General features: G+C 41.5%; 1 protein-coding gene across 7 annotated transcripts in view; it reads right to left on the reverse strand.

The window, feature by feature from the left end:
• Positions 1-2,225: 2,225 nt before the first annotated feature.
• KLHL17 (kelch like family member 17) overlaps positions 2,226-18,948 on the reverse strand; it is a 108,440-nt gene continuing 91,717 nt past the window's right edge. For 6 of the 7 annotated variants that reach the window (XM_088468161.1, XM_088468163.1, XM_088468160.1 and 3 more), the window contains 2 exons: positions 4,858-5,039; positions 2,226-3,892 (listed from right to left, as the gene is read on the reverse strand). In XM_088468161.1, coding sequence (XP_088324287.1) covers positions 3,664-3,892; positions 4,858-5,039 — 411 coding nt within the window. In that variant the 3' untranslated portion in view covers positions 2,226-3,663. The remainder of the gene's footprint in view (positions 3,893-4,857; positions 5,040-18,948) is intronic. The other variant, XM_088468165.1, reaches the window with a different exon arrangement.

The following is an 18,948-nucleotide window of genomic DNA, read 5'->3' on the forward strand; positions in this document are numbered from 1 at the left end:
ATAGACTGAACTTGATAAATGCTTTTTCAAAGCTGATTGGTTGCTATGGACAACTTCTCCACTGGTTTACTTCTCCACACTTTTCACTGCTTGATACACAAACCCATAACTTACATTCGAGATATATCAAAGCTTGGAGAGAGGTAAAGTACTAACCAATCAGCTTCTGTCATATTACAGGCTGCGTTTGAAAAATGACAGTTATGCTGGGTACACATTAGGTCGACTTTACAATCGGCTGCTCAACATGCTCGAAATGCCTGCCCAGCTGTAAAGTCAGTCCCTGCAGCAGGTAGCCCGTACACACAGCCAGAGTGCCGATATATCTGCAGGTATATCGGCCATCGACTGTGCTGCACACCCGAAGCGATGTAGTTCGCAGACATATCGGGGTACACACCCGCTGAAGCGCTTACAATATAATCGCCCGTTTGACTGAACGGTGGATATATCACCCAGTGCGTAGCCATCTTAGGAGCTGATTGGTTGGTACTTTATCTCACTCCAAGCTTTGATAAATCCCCCCGAAAGTGAGCACATTGTAAATGTAATGAAATGCGGTAAAGAAGCGTTTACATCCCACTGTCTGGAGCTGCACAGTTTTGTGACGCCGAACAACTAAACCGTGACAATAAGGATTTATGTGTTTCCAGCTGCATTAACATGAACAAGATAACACCTTCCTTTTGTCACAGACGTGCTTAAACAATGCAGATTGAACAAGGTTGTAAACAAGTATGAATACAAAGCAATCACATATAAAGTGCATACCTATACGCAATGCGATTTACATATACCTGCAAACTCCAGTGTGTACGTAGCCTAAAACTGAGTAAAAGACAGCTATCACAATATGAAGATATAGGATTACTCAATAAATAAATACTTAAATAAATGATGCATCATTAAATAAATATGCCCATGTAGCTTTTAGTGTAGTAGGGGGTTAAATAATATAAGCTACAGTTAATCCTCCTCTCCCAGTAGATATTGGTGACTTTTTTGTTATTGGCGACACACACAAACAAAAAAAGATGGAAGTAAAAAAAAAAAAATTAAAAAAAGATACTTTCCATTAACGCATTGCTGTCTATGTCCATATGTAGTGTCTCTGTAGTGATCATCACACTGGAGAAAGCAACATAAAAAGGTGCATTGTGGGAAAGACATGCTGCTCAGTAAGGGAAAACCTATGTCAGGGGACATGCAAAAACAAACCATAGATTACAGAAGACAAGAGGAAATGTTAGAGGAGCGCAACAAGCAAGGACATACGGTGAAGTACTGTTATTCTATTGTGAGGTTCCTTTTCTAGATATGAAGGTTATTGCAGAAGTAGTGTGAGGTTACTTAGGCATGACATGAGAAATTAATACATATTTGCTTATTTGGAGTTATTATAAACAGTTAAAAAAACAAGTTCACGCAGGAGAGCAACATTTTATATTAACCTTATACAACCGTAAAACTATGGGAGCGAGTGGGTTCTTAATAAATAAGTAAGGTTATTATTAGAAGCACCTGAAATAGGTTTACGTGCAAATTGTGCCGGGTTGAACGTTTGCGATATGACATGTAAAATGTTAGCACCCAGAGGAGCACAGTTGATATCAAGAATAAAAACAAAAAAACACTTGTTAAAGTACAAAAGTGCAATTTGTAGCACATGATCGTGGGGGTCATTTACTAAGGTGCAGTAATCTATAGCTGCCAATCAGACATTTACTTTCGTAGTCTAAGGATACGGACTCACTAGTGGCTGTTGTCCAGTCTGAGATACTTTCCCAGTGCTGTGTTCACCAGAAAGTGAATGGACTCAGAACAGTGATCAAAAGAACTGTGAGTACCCGCTCGCTAGATACGTTTTCTCGCACCCAGCGTAAGCAACTCCAGCGCACGCCCAGCAAGGCAGGCGATCACATGGCAAGGCATTAGCATGCCCACTATGTCTTGGCGTGCGATCACTTTGTGTATGCAGACGCCCACCAGCTAATCATAAGAAGCCCACTTGCGCACGTCATCTCCTGGAAGTGCATGAAACCATTGGTACATCGAGCGCCATCCGATGTGATCGCAGCGCTTGAGGTTGACTATACCCTGGCGCAAGCACTGCGATCACTTCAGTGTGAAATTCAATCTGGTGACGTGTACAATGACGCTGCCTGTTAATTATGCACGCCTCTGAAATGGCGTTGAGACACACAGGCACGCCTGCGTTCGCACCTCCAATCCCCCATTTCTACTGGCCTGCACCTGTTACCACCTACAAACGGCCTTTCCTGTCACTCATTCAGCTGGGCTGCCTATGCTGGGCGAGCGAACGCTTCCCGATCTTTCGCAGAGGTTCAGGCACACGCATTGCGGTTTCATACGCAGTTTGCAAATATCGGCCAGCTACGAGCGAGCGGGTCTGAATCAGCTCCATAGTGCTAAGGTAGATCATCAGGTGTGGCTTAGGCTTACTACATTAATTTCAACTTTGAAGCCAGTACCATAAGTACTGATAGTGATGTCCTCATAGTGACGTACTGATCACTAATCTGAGGTTGGTTCACGCTACACTCACATTCTGGTGTACACAGTGTGGAGCAATACACTACTGGCCTCTGTACAATCACCTGTGAGTATGTACTATACATTGCAACAGATCATAGTTAGCATTTCATTGGTTGCTGTGGGACATTGCACATTGCGTTTGTAATTCACCCTCAGTGTAAACTTTTCCATCCGTTAACACAATAATGCATTTTAAAGGGGCAGTATTTATTTATTTTTTTACATTCCCACACTTCCTAATCAGTGTGACAACACCCCACCAATAGGGCGAGCACAGAAACACACTTCGACCACTCAGTCGGAAATCTTCTTGAAACATTGAAATTGTGTCAAGGAATGGAAACTTTCCTCTAGATCTCGCAGCTGTAAAGTGCTGTATTTTGTTTCTCTAAAACAGAAATTTGTTTCAAACCGTGTAGACCTTGACCATTTTATATAATTAATCCTTTAATCCTGTCAGTGCTGACTGGGTAAACAGTGGAACTGGGAAAAAAAAGAAAAAAAGCAAAACTAATAAATTATAGTGCCTAATTGTAACATGGCGCATCATAGCAGTCCAGTGAGGACATTTCATAACCTGAATCCATCCAAAGATCCAACATTTAAAAAAACAAAAACATCTTCAATCCATGACCTATATTTCAAAGGTATTTTTCCAATCACAGATGGGCCAGTCTAAAGTGCAAGAGACGTCTGTTCTTGATGAATGTTTGTGTCAATGAATAAATACAGGAAGGATGATTTAACCCCTTCAGCGGCTTGAGAGAACTATGCAGTGCAATAGAGCAAAGATTGCCATCTTCCCTGATGCAGAGACTTGCAGGATGCTACAGCGTACAGAAAAACCCTTTCCCGACCACTAGACAGAAATTTACTAACCCATCTGCTACTGGATGGGTCTTTCATAAAGTCTTTATGTGGCAAAGAGGTACCTTTGCAATGGGATGCAGGACTTTCCAGCAGTGACGAAGTTACATGGACAAATAGCATGTCCTGAGAAGAAACCCCCTGGAACTGAGAAACGAGTGTTTGGCTTCTCTGGTTCCTCCTCTTCATCTATAGTAGACCGTGTGGGCTTCTCCTTGATGTGATGGACCTGATTCTTTGTCAGAGGCTGGTTGAGGAGACGGAGAGAGTAGGGGAAGAAGGAGGAGGAAAGTTGAGAAGTTCTAGCACTGCTACCCCCACGCTGCTCCTCCGGGTAAACATACAGGATGCTGCTACCCACTTGTTGGTACGGGGGTTGTATTTCTCAATGGAGTTCAGGCTTGAGCTTCCATCATTGCCTCCTACTGCATAAAGCCACCCATCCATCGCCACTAGATCATGAGTGCTTCTGTAGAAAGACAAGAGATTAGAAGATCTGACACAAGGCAATGTATCTCGCAGCCTCTGCCTAGAGGCCTCATACATCTACGGTTTAACACAATTCTTCTCCTTTTTTTCCTACAAATAAACACTTTTGAAAAATCCTTGTAGAATCACAATACTGAGATTAAAAAGGGCTGTGTTCCTTACTTCATTAGGTAACAGGAAGTAATCTGGATCTTTACTATTCAATCGTCTTCCAGAGTTTTGTTCCAGTGCTTGGTCTGAGGATGGGATTTACACACCAAACAATAGGAAACTAAAAAGTTAAGTAAAGCCCCTTTGGAAACTCACCAGATGGACATTAGGACAACTAGGTTTCTACAGACAACCAAAGTCTTTTGATCTTAAAACCAAAGACAAAATAAAAAGTAACTTGGCTGGCGGTTAGGACTATAGCAGGTTATTACAATTGGGCCATTTTTGTTGAGCACCTTCAGGAACAGAGTATGAGATAGATCCAGATATTTAAAAGACTGTTAAATAAAAACAGTCACTGTGTAAAGTTTTCACCAGTGGAAATGGATTATTCCTGATTACACAGGCTCCTTAGGCCATTCAGCAGGGGGCTACAGAAACCCCCCTGCCCCAATGCTAGCACCAATCTCCCAGCTGGAGGTTATCTGATGGTAGAAAATCCTCTCATGTACATGAAGAGTGATTGTGAAGCATCAACAATCCCTTTGATGTGATATTAAAGTAGGAAGACAGATTAGTTCGGACGTTAACTTCCGTCAGATTCGTTTAGCATTAGAAACCATTTAAATTGTAAGGCAGCTTTTGTTTGTTTGCTTTTTTCAACTAATCTTAGCATGTGGTACATTTGTGTTATTTCTGGGTACAGTAAACAGTTTATGTAAGTAATATAATATAAACATTATTTCACAGTCCATTCCTACCATCCGCTTCCACATTCCCTCTAGTATATGTTACCTTCTAATGTTCATTGGTGCCACACTCTCCCATGTGTTTGCCTTTGGGTTATATCTCTCCACAGAGTTCAGACAGCTTGTGCCATCATTCCCCCCCGCTACGTACAGCATTCCCTCCAGTACAGCCACACCGGCACTGCTGCGGCGGCTCAGCATGTTCGCAATCTGAGTCCAAGTGTTTATCTGGGGGGAGGGAAATAATATGGATAAGTCACCTTGGCATATAGTAGAATAATTCTCTGATGTGCGGTGTGAATCCATTAGATTTTTTTTGTGATAGACCAGAGACTTTTCCTGCCAACACAAAAGTCTTTCACACAAAAGTCTTTCACAAACACGATACTTTTGTGAACAATTTCTTTATAGACCAAGGACAAAATTTTTATGAGTGCAGTGAATATTCATTAAAGAAGTCGTTTGCCGTTCACCGTTGCCGTTCACTGCATATCCACTGAACGACTTTCTAAAGTTGTTCAGCAACATACAGAAATTGACCAGCATGTGCGAACGGCAAAAGACTCCGACAGTTGTTCGTGGGAGTGCGCGTCGCAGGACGTTTGTAGCTTATCCATTACACGACTTTTTACACGATTGTTCACAAAGTCGTGTAATGAATAGGCCCCTTTAGCCTCATGTAACACTGCATTGGCCTCAATGATGCTGCTGATCTCTAATAAAAGTGTAGGTTAGATTATAGGTTGACTCACCTGTCAGGAGGGAACACTTTAATGTCCACTGATGCTAGGTACACACTGGCAGATATATTGGCCGATCAATTGATCGGCCAATATATTGTGTGCTCGTCGGCCAGTGTGTACCAGCGATATGTCTGAACAACAAGTCACAGACATATTTCATTGGCTGTGCTGTACAGCCGATGCCCAATATATCTGCGGACCACCCGTACACTTGCAGCGGAGGCTGCGGGAGGGGGTCGCGGTGTGTGACCCGCGGCCAGATGATGGTTGTTCAGTGTGTGTGAATAACCATCACCTGCAGATATATCTGTTAGGTGTGTACCCAGCTTTAGGAGATTTATAAAAATGGACTCCTCACTGTCCTCTGCCAGGAGCAAAATGCAGCTTATTTGTTGGTGCATTAATATAATTGGCCAGTTTTCAACCAAATTCAGTCATAATAAACAAGGTTTTCAAATTTTAGCATAGCTCCACCTATACGTATATTGCTGGCATTCTTATAGGTTTTTACCCCATTTTAGATTTCTGTTTTAAAATGCTATTGGTGCAATACATGGGGCTGAAATTATGGAATCGGTATGAAATCCAGACGCTGGAAGACCAGCAGTGAAGATATTTTAACAATTTACTAACCTAAAACCCCCCCTAACCCTCCTTTAGGGGTGCCTATCCCTAACCACCCCCCCCCCCCAAGTGCCTAACCGCCCCCTTACCCTGCAGCCTAAATCTAAGTCTCCCAAGGTGGTGCCTAACCCTAACCTCCCCCGGGGGGTGCATAACCCTAACCCCCCCTCCCCTAGCCTAACCCTAACCCTCCCGGGGGATGCCTAACCTTAAGGCCCCCTTGGGAGCCCCTAACCTAATCCTCCCCCCGCGGCTCTCCGCACCCGGCTTACCTTCGATCGGTATGCCGGGCGTCAGGCTCCCGACGTAGGTATAATGACAGGCATCGGGATTTCAACGCCTGTCATTAGACCCCTGCCAGGATTAGACAGTCGGGAAGCCAGCGGTCGGCATTTAGACAGTCGGCTTCTTGACTGCATCCCGAATGTTAGCTGATACCTGTTACCAACAATAAACTGCACAGTAAAGAAATTTGAGAATGACCTGAGAGAACCTCCATCATAGAAATAAATAGGCCTCCTGTTAGAAGTCCCAGCATGCCCTTGTATCCTATGGCTGGGACTTTGCATTCAACAGCAGCTGGTGAGTCATGCGTTGCATAGCCTGTTCTGTGAAATGGAAACTGTATGTTGTTATAAGATCTTAAAACTGATATGCAATGTTCAGCACTGCATCAGATTTTTATACTGGCATTGTGTTAAAATAATGATTACTCATATGCTTACAGTAATCACTACTACACTAAAATACTTTTGGTGATGTTGTTTATAAAGTTTAAAATGCAGGATAATAGTAGCAGACAGCTGGCTGAGCTGTGAGATGCTGCAGTTGAAGAAGCCGCTTATAAGATACGTTCTATAATAAAAGTCTCTTCTATAACTTTAACACACCTGCAAAATGTCCTGAATTATCTGGTGGTAACACATTGCGATAATTATCCCATAAGTATCAGTGACATCAGACTATCAAGAGACTCTTCAATATGATCGTTTAGTTTTGCAGGAGGAGGTAGTAGCACTCAGTGTCAGAACTACTGCTGTTGTTGGGGGCGATGCCTGTCCATCTGCCATGCTCCTATGAGACTATACGAGGTGAGGGCAGTGAAGCCCTTTTTGGGCTTTCAGTTCTGGAACTGGACAGGGCGTCACAGTGCATGCAGAGGCCCCTTAGTATGCTTAGAAGAACATAAAAGGGTCTAGATTGAAGGATGAATGCCATGTCAAATTTTGCAATGGGGTTCTGCAATTGAGTGTGCGTTACCCCGCTGATAGCGCCTTATACTGAGTATGCAATGTGAATTGTGTACTAAACCTTGGCTGGAGCTATTTATTCCTCAGATAACACTTGTCACTCATCTGTATAGTGGTGTTGCATACCAAAGTGAAATAATTAGAGCTCTAATTAATAAAGTATGCGGTGTATGCAGAATGCAAAACCGAATGTGGAAGGACCAGGGTATTCTCAAGGGAAATCAATAGCATGATAACATTTGGGTTGATGGCTATATTTGGGACATATATAAATATGTGCACAGTAACACTTATTATTTAACAGTTTCCTATATAGCGCAACAAATTCTGTTGCGCTTTTCCAATTGGAAACAACAGTAATAGAACAAAACTGGGTAGTAACAGACAGACACAGAGGTAGGAAGGCCCTGCTCACAAGCTTACAATCTCTACAGGATACTTACATCAGTCTTGAGCTTTACACACATACGTTCAGCAATTGCATATTATTAGACCTATCCTAACATTTACTTTCCTTCTTGCTGGAAGCATTGTCAGCCATGGGAAACAACACTAGTCATCGGATTTAATATTTAAAACACTGAAGTGCTAGATGAAAGAAATACTTTCTGAGCAAATAACTCATCAACATTTAATATTCAGTGGCAATTGCCCTACAGCTACTGGTGCTGTAAAACTGCTATTTTAGTCTATTCATAATATCAGGCGTTTTAATTTCTAAAAAGACGACGTACAGTATTATATAAATAGCCAGAATCTAACTTTAGGCCTGTCTTGGGTAAAGTTAAAACCAGTAAAAGAGGAAGAGATCGCTCCCTGCTGGGTATATAATGAATAGCAAACACTGAGATTAATTTATTTATTAACAGTTATTTATATAGCGCACACATATTCCGCAGCGCTTTACAGAGAATATCTTACCATTCACATCTGTCCCTGCCCCAGTGGAGCTTACAATCTATATTATTCATGCGATATGTTTACTGTCAAACCCCCCCCGTATTTTGACTGATGAATTTATACAAGTAGCCAACTCACACTATGGGACAATATATATTTATAGTTATTTGTATAGCGCATACATACTGCGCAACGCTTTACATCTGGCCATCCACATGAGTTACTGCCCCAGTGGAGCCTACAATCTGTAGTTCCTATCACCTGTACACACACATATATACTAGGGATCATTTCTGTTAGAAGCCAGTTAAGCTACCAGTATGTTTTTGGAATGTGGGAGGAAACTGGAGTACTCAGAGGTAAGCCACACATGTATGGGGATAACATATAAACTCCACACAGATGGGGCCTTGGTGGGAATTGAACCAACATCTTTTTGCATCTGGTTTGTACTTATTATTGTCCCTTCGAAACTGCACCAACATGTATGTATGGATTAACTTTTTTCATATTTATTATGTACTTCTAGGTGCAACAAAGTTCATTGATGAGGCAGAGACTGAGGGCTTTAACCAAAGAGCCAAGAGAAGTAGAGAAATGGAAGTGAACTCTTGTAGGACTCTGCAAACCCTAAATAACTTGTCTAATTCGCATGCCTGAAGATCCTCTCTCCGTATATATATATATATATATATATATATATATATATTATATATACACACACACACACACACACACACACACACACACACACACATACATACATACACATATTATATACACACACGGTACATATACACCTCAAATGTTTATCCTCATATAAATAACATTTAGGACTGTTTTAACTAGCGATTGGTACCATAATAACAATAATAAGATAAGTTGATTGCTGAAGAGTTTGCTTGAATTTCTATTAACTTACTATAGACATTTTTTTACCAGTTGTTCATTAATGGAATTGTCCAGCTACTAACCTTTTCTCTCCTAGAATGAGTCTTACATGGATTCAAATAAAACTGAAGGTTCCCCTCACCCTAAACCTTTCCCCTTTATCTTACTGGAATCACAGCAGATTCAATGGTAAACAGGGAAGCATGAGTACAAGAGTGCATTGAAACTGCCCTCTTAGAGGTGGATAAATGTGTCAGTCCTCAAGACACATGGAAATAATAACAGTGGACGAAAGCTATTCAAGACTGACAAGTAGATGTATGAAGCAGTGAAAAGAGCGGAGAAGTGGCCAGTGGAGAAGTTACCCATGTAAACCTATCAACTTCTACCTATCATATTATAGAATGTACTTGATAAATGCAACCTCGAAGCTGATTGGTTGCCATGAGCAACTTCTCCACTCTTTACACTGCTTCATACATCTACGCCTGAGATTCTCACCTATCAACGGACTGATTGCACAGTGTGTGGACCTCCGGTTGTGCTGCTACATACTGTAGGTATGCTCCAGCAGTGGGGAAGAATACAGACATTTCCATTATTGGTCTGATCATTAAAATTATGCCGCCTTATACTGATACACCAAGCATACAACAGGGGGCCTAGCATAAAGCTTTAACTGCAATCTTCAGCGGTAAGCATACTGTATCTTGAATGGACTAATGCGTTGATCCTGTGCGGACTATATGTCCTGCATGATTGTTGGATGGCATGATATATAATTAATTTGCCCAAAATACAGGGATGGCGTGAGTTCTATACAGTAAATAAGTTAATTAATCCATCTGTGACTTACTGTGGCCACAGACAGCCTCACATTTTGGACTATTAATGGAAGCATTTAAGATCATGTACACATCCTGTTTGTATTTATGATTATATATATTTTGTGTATAAAATAAAAACAATTTTTATAATAGCTCAGAGTTTGTAGCCTAGTAACAACCCCCTCTGGTCTTAGTTGCAGGGAGCGTGCAGGTTGTGGGCCTCTAATTGCCCTCTTAACAGAGCCGGATTGAGCCTTGCAGGGGCCCCAGGGCAATAAAGTTGTGGGGGCCGCCTCCGAGCCACACGGTGCCCCCCCCCCCGAAAGCCCCACACGGAGCCCTAACCCCCAAGCCACATGAACCCTCCCTCCTAGAAGCCCCACTTTGACACTACCCCCACCCTCCCCAAGCTACATGGCGCCTACAACTCCATCCCTGCTGCTGATGACTCGTCTGACATCCCAGCAGAGCTGCTCCTGAGTTCCATCCTCAGTGTCACGGACTTCTGTCATGTGACGTTGACGAGGAGACTCGGAAGCCACTCTGCGGTGCAAGCAGTACATCTGCCGAGTGCTACGGCTGCTGAGCCTTCACCCGGGAACAGGTGCCACTGGACACCTGTTCTCGGCAGCATCACATTAACCCTGTGGGGGGCCCTGGGCCGACCACCCTTGTCGCGCCTCCCCAGGTGCGCATGCAAGGGGGGTTTCCGAGTACCTAGAAACTCCCTCGGCATCCAGGACGGCAGCAGCATTCAGACAGTCTTTTTCACATTGAGAGAGAAACGAGATGGGGCTGACACTCTGCAGCAACATAAACATCCCATCTGAAAACAGTATGTGGTATGTTCTGTGGGGGAGCAATGTGGTATATTCCGTGTGGTATATTCTGTGGGAGAGCAATGTGATATCTTCTGTGGGGAGCAATGTGGTATATTCCGTGGCATATTCTGTGGTGAGAAATGTTATATAGTTAGTGTGGTTTATTATATGGGAGAGCAATGTGGTATCTTATGTGGAGGAGCAATGTGTTTTTTTTTCTCCTGTGCGGAGGGATGGGACTGATGGTGTGCCTCAGAACAGGAATCGGGAAAACAGCAGTTGGTTTTGCTGTCCCTAATAATCCTATGGGGCTATTCCGTGTCAAATCAACACACTTTTTGTTAAAATTTTACCTCAAAAGCTCAGATTTTGTTCAAATTTGGTATATGGAGAGTATATATGTAGTCTAAGAAAAATACAAAATTGTATTTAAATACTAATGCCGTTTCCAAAATATGGCTGTGTAAACTTTTAAAAAATCTGTAAAAAATGCACAACCAGCATATTTTCAAATCGCCATAGCAGATCTCCAGTGGTGTCATTTTACTGTGTTTTTTATGCCATTTCCTGTGATATACCACACGATAGGCTTTGTGAGGAAAAACTTTTCCCAAATTCAAACTGAAACTTTTGATTATGATTATCTCATTTATCCTGATTATCTCAAAAAGTGAGTCGACAAAAAAGTTAAAAAAATTTCTGGAAATAGTCTATACTAATGATAAATGTTTTTCAAAATTTAAAAGTGGGAAAATAATGTGTTCATAGTTAAAAATAATTTTAAACAGGAGTAGGCACTATGTTTGAAAAAATCAGGGCCTACTCTAAATCCAATGATATGATGGAACAACTAAAATTAGCCAAACACTCAATATTCAAATCAAATGTAAATTCAAATTTTTTCTCAATATCTACATGTGAGAATATATAATATCGATATTATATATTCTCACATGTAGAGATAGTCAAAAAAGAGAATTTACAAAAATTAAAATATTGTAGGCCTAAATATAGAAGTTCCTATCTGACTTTATTAACTAAAAACAATAAATAATGCTTGCGAGAAAAAAATTAGGATCTTCAATAATGTTAATGCATTGTTTATGAATCATGCTCATGAATCAATGGTCAGGAATCATGCTCAGTATTGCAGGACAGTTTATAGCATGTCTGTGCAAGCAAAACTTCACAAACTTGTGTTGTCACAAGCTAGACTTCGGTGGTGAGCCCGAGTGGCATTTTTCGGCCACAGCGCATGTGAAAGGCACCTGTGATAGAGTTGGCGGCTCAGTCAAGAGACTGGCAGCTAGAGCCAGCCTACAACGTCCATATGAGAACCAAGTCCTCACACCTCTCCAACTTTATCAATGGGCAGTAGAAAATATATCTGGAATTAAATATGATATTCACAATGCAAGAAAGTCTGAAACTTTTTGAATGATCGTTTCAGCCAGTCAGTAACTATTCAGGGAACACAACAGTATCATGCTTTTATACCTGTTGATTCAAGTACATCAAAAATATCTGCGAAACCTTTTCTAAGGCTACATCATCATCTACAGTATTCGTTACAAAATCTCTAGACAAACTCCAGTTGATACAAATAAATGGCTATATGTCCGTTGTGGTGTGTAACAAGAAATGGTGGCTTGCTTATGTGATGGACAAAAATGAAGATGAAGATGAATTAAAAGTGACCTCCCTTCATCAAGCTGGACTTTCACCATCATTCTTCTATCCAAGGAAGCCTGATGTACTATGGATACCTATAACTCCAACTGGAAGAATTTATGTCATGTCTCCTGATGACACTTTAAAAACCACTGAGGCATTGTCAAACTATCTTCAGCTAACATTGTTGACTGACTAATACAATGTCAAGTATTTCTATTCAACTTGATTTATATAATTAAACTAATGAAGCCATCAAATCTATTATTACCTATTACTACTTGTAATACACACAACTTTTTTGAATAAACTACCTTGCTTTAAAATTAGTTTTAACTATGAATCCATTATCCTCCCATTTTTAAATTTTGACAAACATTTAACATTAGTATAGACTATTTCCAGACATTTTTTGAACCTTTTTGTCGATGCACTTTTTGAGATAATCATGATCAACAATTTCAGTTTGAATTTGGAAAAAGTTTTTCCTCACAAAGTCTATTGTGCTGTATATCATAGGAAAGGACATCAAAAAACACAGTAAAATTACACCAGTCCCACCTCGTTAGCTTAATTAGAGAGCTGCTATGGCGATTTGAAAATATGCTGGTTGTGCGTTTTTGACAGATTTTTTAAAACTTTACATATATCGGAAACAGCATGATATATTTAATTAATATTTTGTATTTTTCTAAGACTACATATATACTCTCCATATACCAAATTTTTACAAAATCTGAGCTGGTGAGGTAAAATCAGTGTGTTGATTTGACACGGAATGACCCTACGGTTATGTTAAGGTCATTTAGTCATAAGGTAGTATTTTCGTTTAAGGCCACACACCTTATTGAGAGATCACACCCCTTACAATGAGGCCACGCCCCCTTTCTGATGGCACCAGGTTATTTGGAAACCCCCCCTTCAAAATCCTGCATTTGACACTGACCCCCCCCCTCCCACCTTAATCTGGCCCTGCCTCTTAATGTTTCCCCGATAATAAGACATTGTCTTATTTATTTATTTTTTGGTCAAAAAAACTCCATAGGGCTTATTTTTGGGGTTGGGCTTAATTTAATTAACATTAACAGCATCATGCCCGCAGTCCTGCTTTTATCCCCATCATGCCCTCAGTCCTGCTTTTATCCCTATCATGGCCTCAGTCCTGCTTTAAAATTCTTTACTTACCATAGGGCTTATTTTCGGGGTAGGTCTTATTATCGGGGAAACACGGTAGGTGGAAGGATTATGTGGAAACGCCGTGATGTACAGAACCAGAAGAATAGTCAAACCAAAACAATGGTCAGGGTCACAGGCACAGGATCAAAATACAGGCAGAATAAGATGAGCTATAAAGGTACAAGACGCAGAAACCGGGATGCTGAAGCACATGATGAGACCCAATACTCTGACACAGAGTAAATTTATATAGGCAGATCGGGGAAACAAAGAGGAATGACAGTGCACAGTGGAGACCAGGCATCTGGGGCAGAGTGAGGTAAATAGGAGCCAGGCTCCTGTGTGACAGCACCAGGCACTCTGATACGACACTAATCTTCCCCCTTTTCGGGGTGGGAACGGAACACTCCAAAAGGCTTACTAGGATATTAGGTTATTATTTGTGGAACTCTTTCAGAAGAAGTTGAGCAAGCACACATGCAGATATAATCCATGATCGCTCTCTTACGGTTGAAGCCCTTTCAATTAATAAGGCAGTAAAGAATTTCCTCTGAGATTTATGAATCAAGAAATCGGTTTCCTGTTATTTTTGTTCTTGTACCAAAACAGGTGAAGGAAGAACATGAGAAGAGAAGAAACAATTGAGTATCAACCGGGATTTGGTAGATGTAATCAGAAAGTCACAGGATTAACTACTTGTACCATTTTAGAAGGTTCTCTATACAACAGGGACAATTCAATGTTTGGTAAATTCAACTGGAGGTGATGAATTTACAACCAGATTATGGGCCTGATTCAGGCGGCGCATAACCAGATGTGAATTTATGCATCTTTGTGTATCACCGTTTTATTCTAAGTCAAGCAGAACATGGCCGGATCGGTCTTTTCCTGGTGGGTACTGGGCAGTGGACAATTCAATCACACGTAACCACCATGACATATGGGAGTTGACAAGGACATGCATCAAATGCTCTGTGTGGTTTAGAATTATGCGCACAGGGAAGGGAAGCCAGTTTCTGACTTATCTTGTACCCAGCATGGGGCTGGCGAAGGTGCCAATACTAATGATGACGAATGTGGCAGCCGGCTTTAAAATTAATGGGTGGCGAGTGTTTTCTGCACATGCATGAACTCGCGCATTATGTAAATGGATTCTCACATTAGCATAAGGTAGTAAATCGGGATTCTGCAGCTTCCTGCAACTGCATCCACTTTGCCTGCGACTCAGAATCTGCCCCTATTTCTTTAGGACTCAACTTTAGAACTACCTGTCTCTTTATCTACTGAAACATTCTAGTAGCAGAAAGTTTTGAGAAGATTACTCTTGACTTGTGCCTAAGTAACAGAAACATCTTGATACAGAGACTCCACTGCAAAACCTTCAGAAGAAGGGAAGGGAATTTTTTGAGGGCAGCTACTGGAACAAAAATCTCTTATAGAGAGCGATGCTAAAGTAGATATGGATGATAAACCTTTGAGGGGTATGAAACGGGCCATCTTGGAGAAAAATTCATCACAACCCAAATTATATTTGAGAAAAGGGAGATCAGTACTGAAATCCATGGATAAGCATATCCATGATTTTCCATAATAGGGAGAGGCAGAGTACAAGTAGCAGAGCAGAGTAGACTACCAGAAATTCCATGGTATGTGCTCTAAGGTTTTTCTTTTGACTCCCAGGAAAAGTTTTAAAGAGGACAAAGTTTTAGCATGGTGAGGTGTTGGATCACCATGGTACGTGGTGATCACCATGATGCAATTTGGTTCCAGTATTATTATTTTTTTTAGGTACATAGAGATTCTCATGATTAGTGGAACCAAAGAGGCCTGATAGAGCACCTGGTGTCCCATTCTTGCCACCTGGACAGAAGGTATTGAGCAAGTTGGAAGGGAAGTAGAAGACGAAGAAGAATAGACACCATATTGCATGGCGAGGATATACAGTCAGGTGCATAAATATTGGGACATTGACAGAATTTTCATATTTTGGCCTCTATTCACCAACACAATGGCTTTGAAATGAAACAAACAAGATGTGCTTTAACTGCAGACTTTCAGATTTAATTTGAGGGTAAATAAATCCAAATCAAGTGAACGGTGTAGGAATTACAACGGTTTCTATATGTGCCTCCCACGTTTTAAGGGGCCAAAAGTAATGGGACTATCAACTCAAAAGCTATTTCATGGACAGGTGTGGGCTATTCCCTCGTTATTTCATTATCAATTAAGCAGGTAAAAGGTCTGGAGTTGATTCTAGGTGTGACATTTGCATTTGGAATCAGTTACTGTCGGCTCTCAATATGAGATCCAAAGAGCTGTCACCATCAGTGAAGCAAGCCATCATTAGGCTGAAAAATCAAAACAAACCCATCAGAGAGATAGCAAAAACATTAGGTGTGGCCAAATCAACTGTTTGGAACATTCTTAAAAAGAAAGAACGCACCGGAGAGCTCAGCAACACCAAAAGACCCAGAAGACCACGGAAAACAACTGTGGTGGATGACAGAAGAATTATTTCCCTGGTGAAGAAAAACCCCTTCACAACAGTTGGCCAAATCAAGAACACTCTACAGGGAGTTGGTGCATATGTGTCAAATTCAACAATCAAGAGAAGACTTCACAAGAGTGAATATAGAGGGTTCACCACAAGATGTAAACCATTGGTGAGCCACAAAAACAGGAAGACCAAATTAGAGTTTGCCAAACAATATCTAAAAAAAGCCATTACAGTTCTGGAACAACATCCTATGGACAGATGAGACAAAGATCAACTTGTACCAGAGTGATGGGAAGCGAAGAGTATGGAGAAGGAAAGGAACTACTCATGATCCAGAACATACCACCTCATCAGTGAAGCATGGTGGTGGTAGTATCATGGCATGGGCATGTATGGCTGCCAATGGAACTGGTTCCCTTGTATTTATTGATGATGTGACTGCTGACAAAAGCAGCAGAATGAATTCTGAAGTGTTTTGGGCAATATTATATGCTCCTATTCAGTCAAATGCTTCAGACTCATTGGACGGCGCTTCACAGTGCAGATGGACAATGACCCGAAGCATACTGCAAAAGCAACCAAAGACTTTTTTAAGGCTAAAAAGTGGAATGGTATGCAATGGCCAAGTCAATCCCCTGACCTGAATCCGATTGAGCATGCATTTCACTTGATGAAGACAAAACTGAAGGGAAAATGCCCAAAGAACAAGCAGGAACTGAAGACATTTGCAGTAGAGGCCTGGCACAGCATCACCAGGGGTGAAACCCAGCGTCTGGTGATGTCTATGCATTCCAGACTTCAGGCTGTAATTGCCTGCAAAGGATTTGCAACAAAGTATTAAAAAGTGAAAGTTAGATTTAGGATTGTTTAGTTTGTCCCATTACTTTTGGCTCCTTAAAAAGTGGGAGGCACATATAGAAACCTTTGTAATTCCTACACCGTTCACCTGATTTGGATGTAATTACCCTCAAATTAAATCTGATAGTCTGCAGTTAAAGCACATCTTGTTTGTTTCATTTCAAAGCCATAGTGGTGGTGAATAGAGGCCAAAATATGAAAATTCTGACAATGTCTCAATATTTATGCACCTGACTGTAGGCATTGAGTGGACTATAAATAGAGTACATTTTTATGGTCTATATCATTTTGGAGAAGAACCTGCACGGATGAAGTTTACTGGATGAATGGTCAAGGGACAGAACTGTCCCTACTCTGAATGAAGATGTGCAAACCTCTAATAAAAGAAGCTAGGGCAGTGTCAGGCTGATTAAGAATTAGTGTTCGATTAAATGCTAGCTTCAAGTTATTAAAAGGCTTGGGTCGTCTTTAGTGGTCAAACATTAAGGCTAGCACCCTTACAAGTGAGGGAAGTGACTATGAATGAATACCTTTTAATACATTTTCTGTAGTAATTTGAGAACCATAGAAGATGTCAGGAAGCTTTCAGGCCAGTTGGATGGGGTCAGTTTTGAATGACCATTACTTTATCATAAGCCTTCTGTAGCTCTGAGCCAAAAAGGATGTATCTCAAGAAAGTTACAGAGAATTGTTCAAACAGGTATTTCTCAAGAAAATTAGTAAGTCATCTAGGCAGACAACAATGTAGTTGTGTAAGAGCTCTATAAAAATTTTGTATATGAAACTGTGAAACACTGTTGGTGCATTGCTCAGGCCAAATGACATTACTACATAGTCATGACCGTCATCTCTCATTTTGAAAGCGGTTTTCCACTCTGCCGGTTTAATGCAGATAAGGATATAAGCACCACAAAGGTATAACTTGGTTAAAATGCTGACTCCTTGTTGCAGTCAAATAGTATGGAAATGAGGGGCAGCGGATATCTAGTTTTGATTATGATGGCACTGACAAAACCAAAAGCAATGCAGGGATGAAGTCCTCCATCCTTTTTCTTCACAAAGAGGAAACCTGTCGGGGAAGAGGATTTGCAGATTAACCCACATTCGAGATTTTCTTGGATATGTTCAGACAGAGGGCCTGATTCAGAGCCGCTCGCTCTGAAAGGGCAGGGCTTTTTTTTTTTTGGAGCGGCCACTTGGCCGCTCGCATAGCTGTGAGTAACCACCCACAGCTATAGCGAGCGGCCATGTTGGGCTTGCGACGAGACCCTTGTGGTAGGGTCTCGTTCATCGCAAGCCCCAGAGAGCTTTTGGGGGCGGGCTGTCACTCAACATCGACAGCTCGCCCCCTTTGGTGCGAGACCCGGAGCGACGGAGTGCCCGTCGCCAGCTGGGTCTCGCGCATGCGCACGACGGAGCCGGCTCCGTCGTGCGCATGCGCTGTGGGCCACCATCGACCCGGTTGCGAGTGCTCAGTGCTTGCGACCGGGTCTGAATCAGGCCCAGAGTTTCAGGAATAAATTGCCTCACCCTTAACTTTTCCAGAAAGTCTCTGCCAAAAGGTCGCCTCCAGAGACTAATTATTACAGTTTATCTTAGAGGCCCAAGGTCTGGCACTAGACCTCTTACTGTCCAACAGAAGAGGCTCCTTGATATAACCACAGAAGCTGGTACTTGCACAACAAGGCACAACAATACTTAAGTAAAAAGCCTCCAGAACGACTGTGCAATTGTGAAGAAGAGCAGGTGCCCAGGGCAAAGTTTGGACAGAGAGGCGAGAAATAATGAAAGGTAATTGGGCTTTTTCAATGGAAAATTCAAAAAGGTATTGAGCACTGTTCGAGGAACCAATGACATTTCTTATAATACTTATCACATT

This window comes from Taudactylus pleione, unplaced genomic scaffold (assembly GCF_031769625.1).
Source record: "Taudactylus pleione unplaced genomic scaffold, aTauple2 ptg000082l, whole genome shotgun sequence".
In the NCBI taxonomy this organism is placed as follows: Eukaryota; Metazoa; Chordata; class Amphibia; order Anura; family Myobatrachidae; genus Taudactylus; species Taudactylus pleione.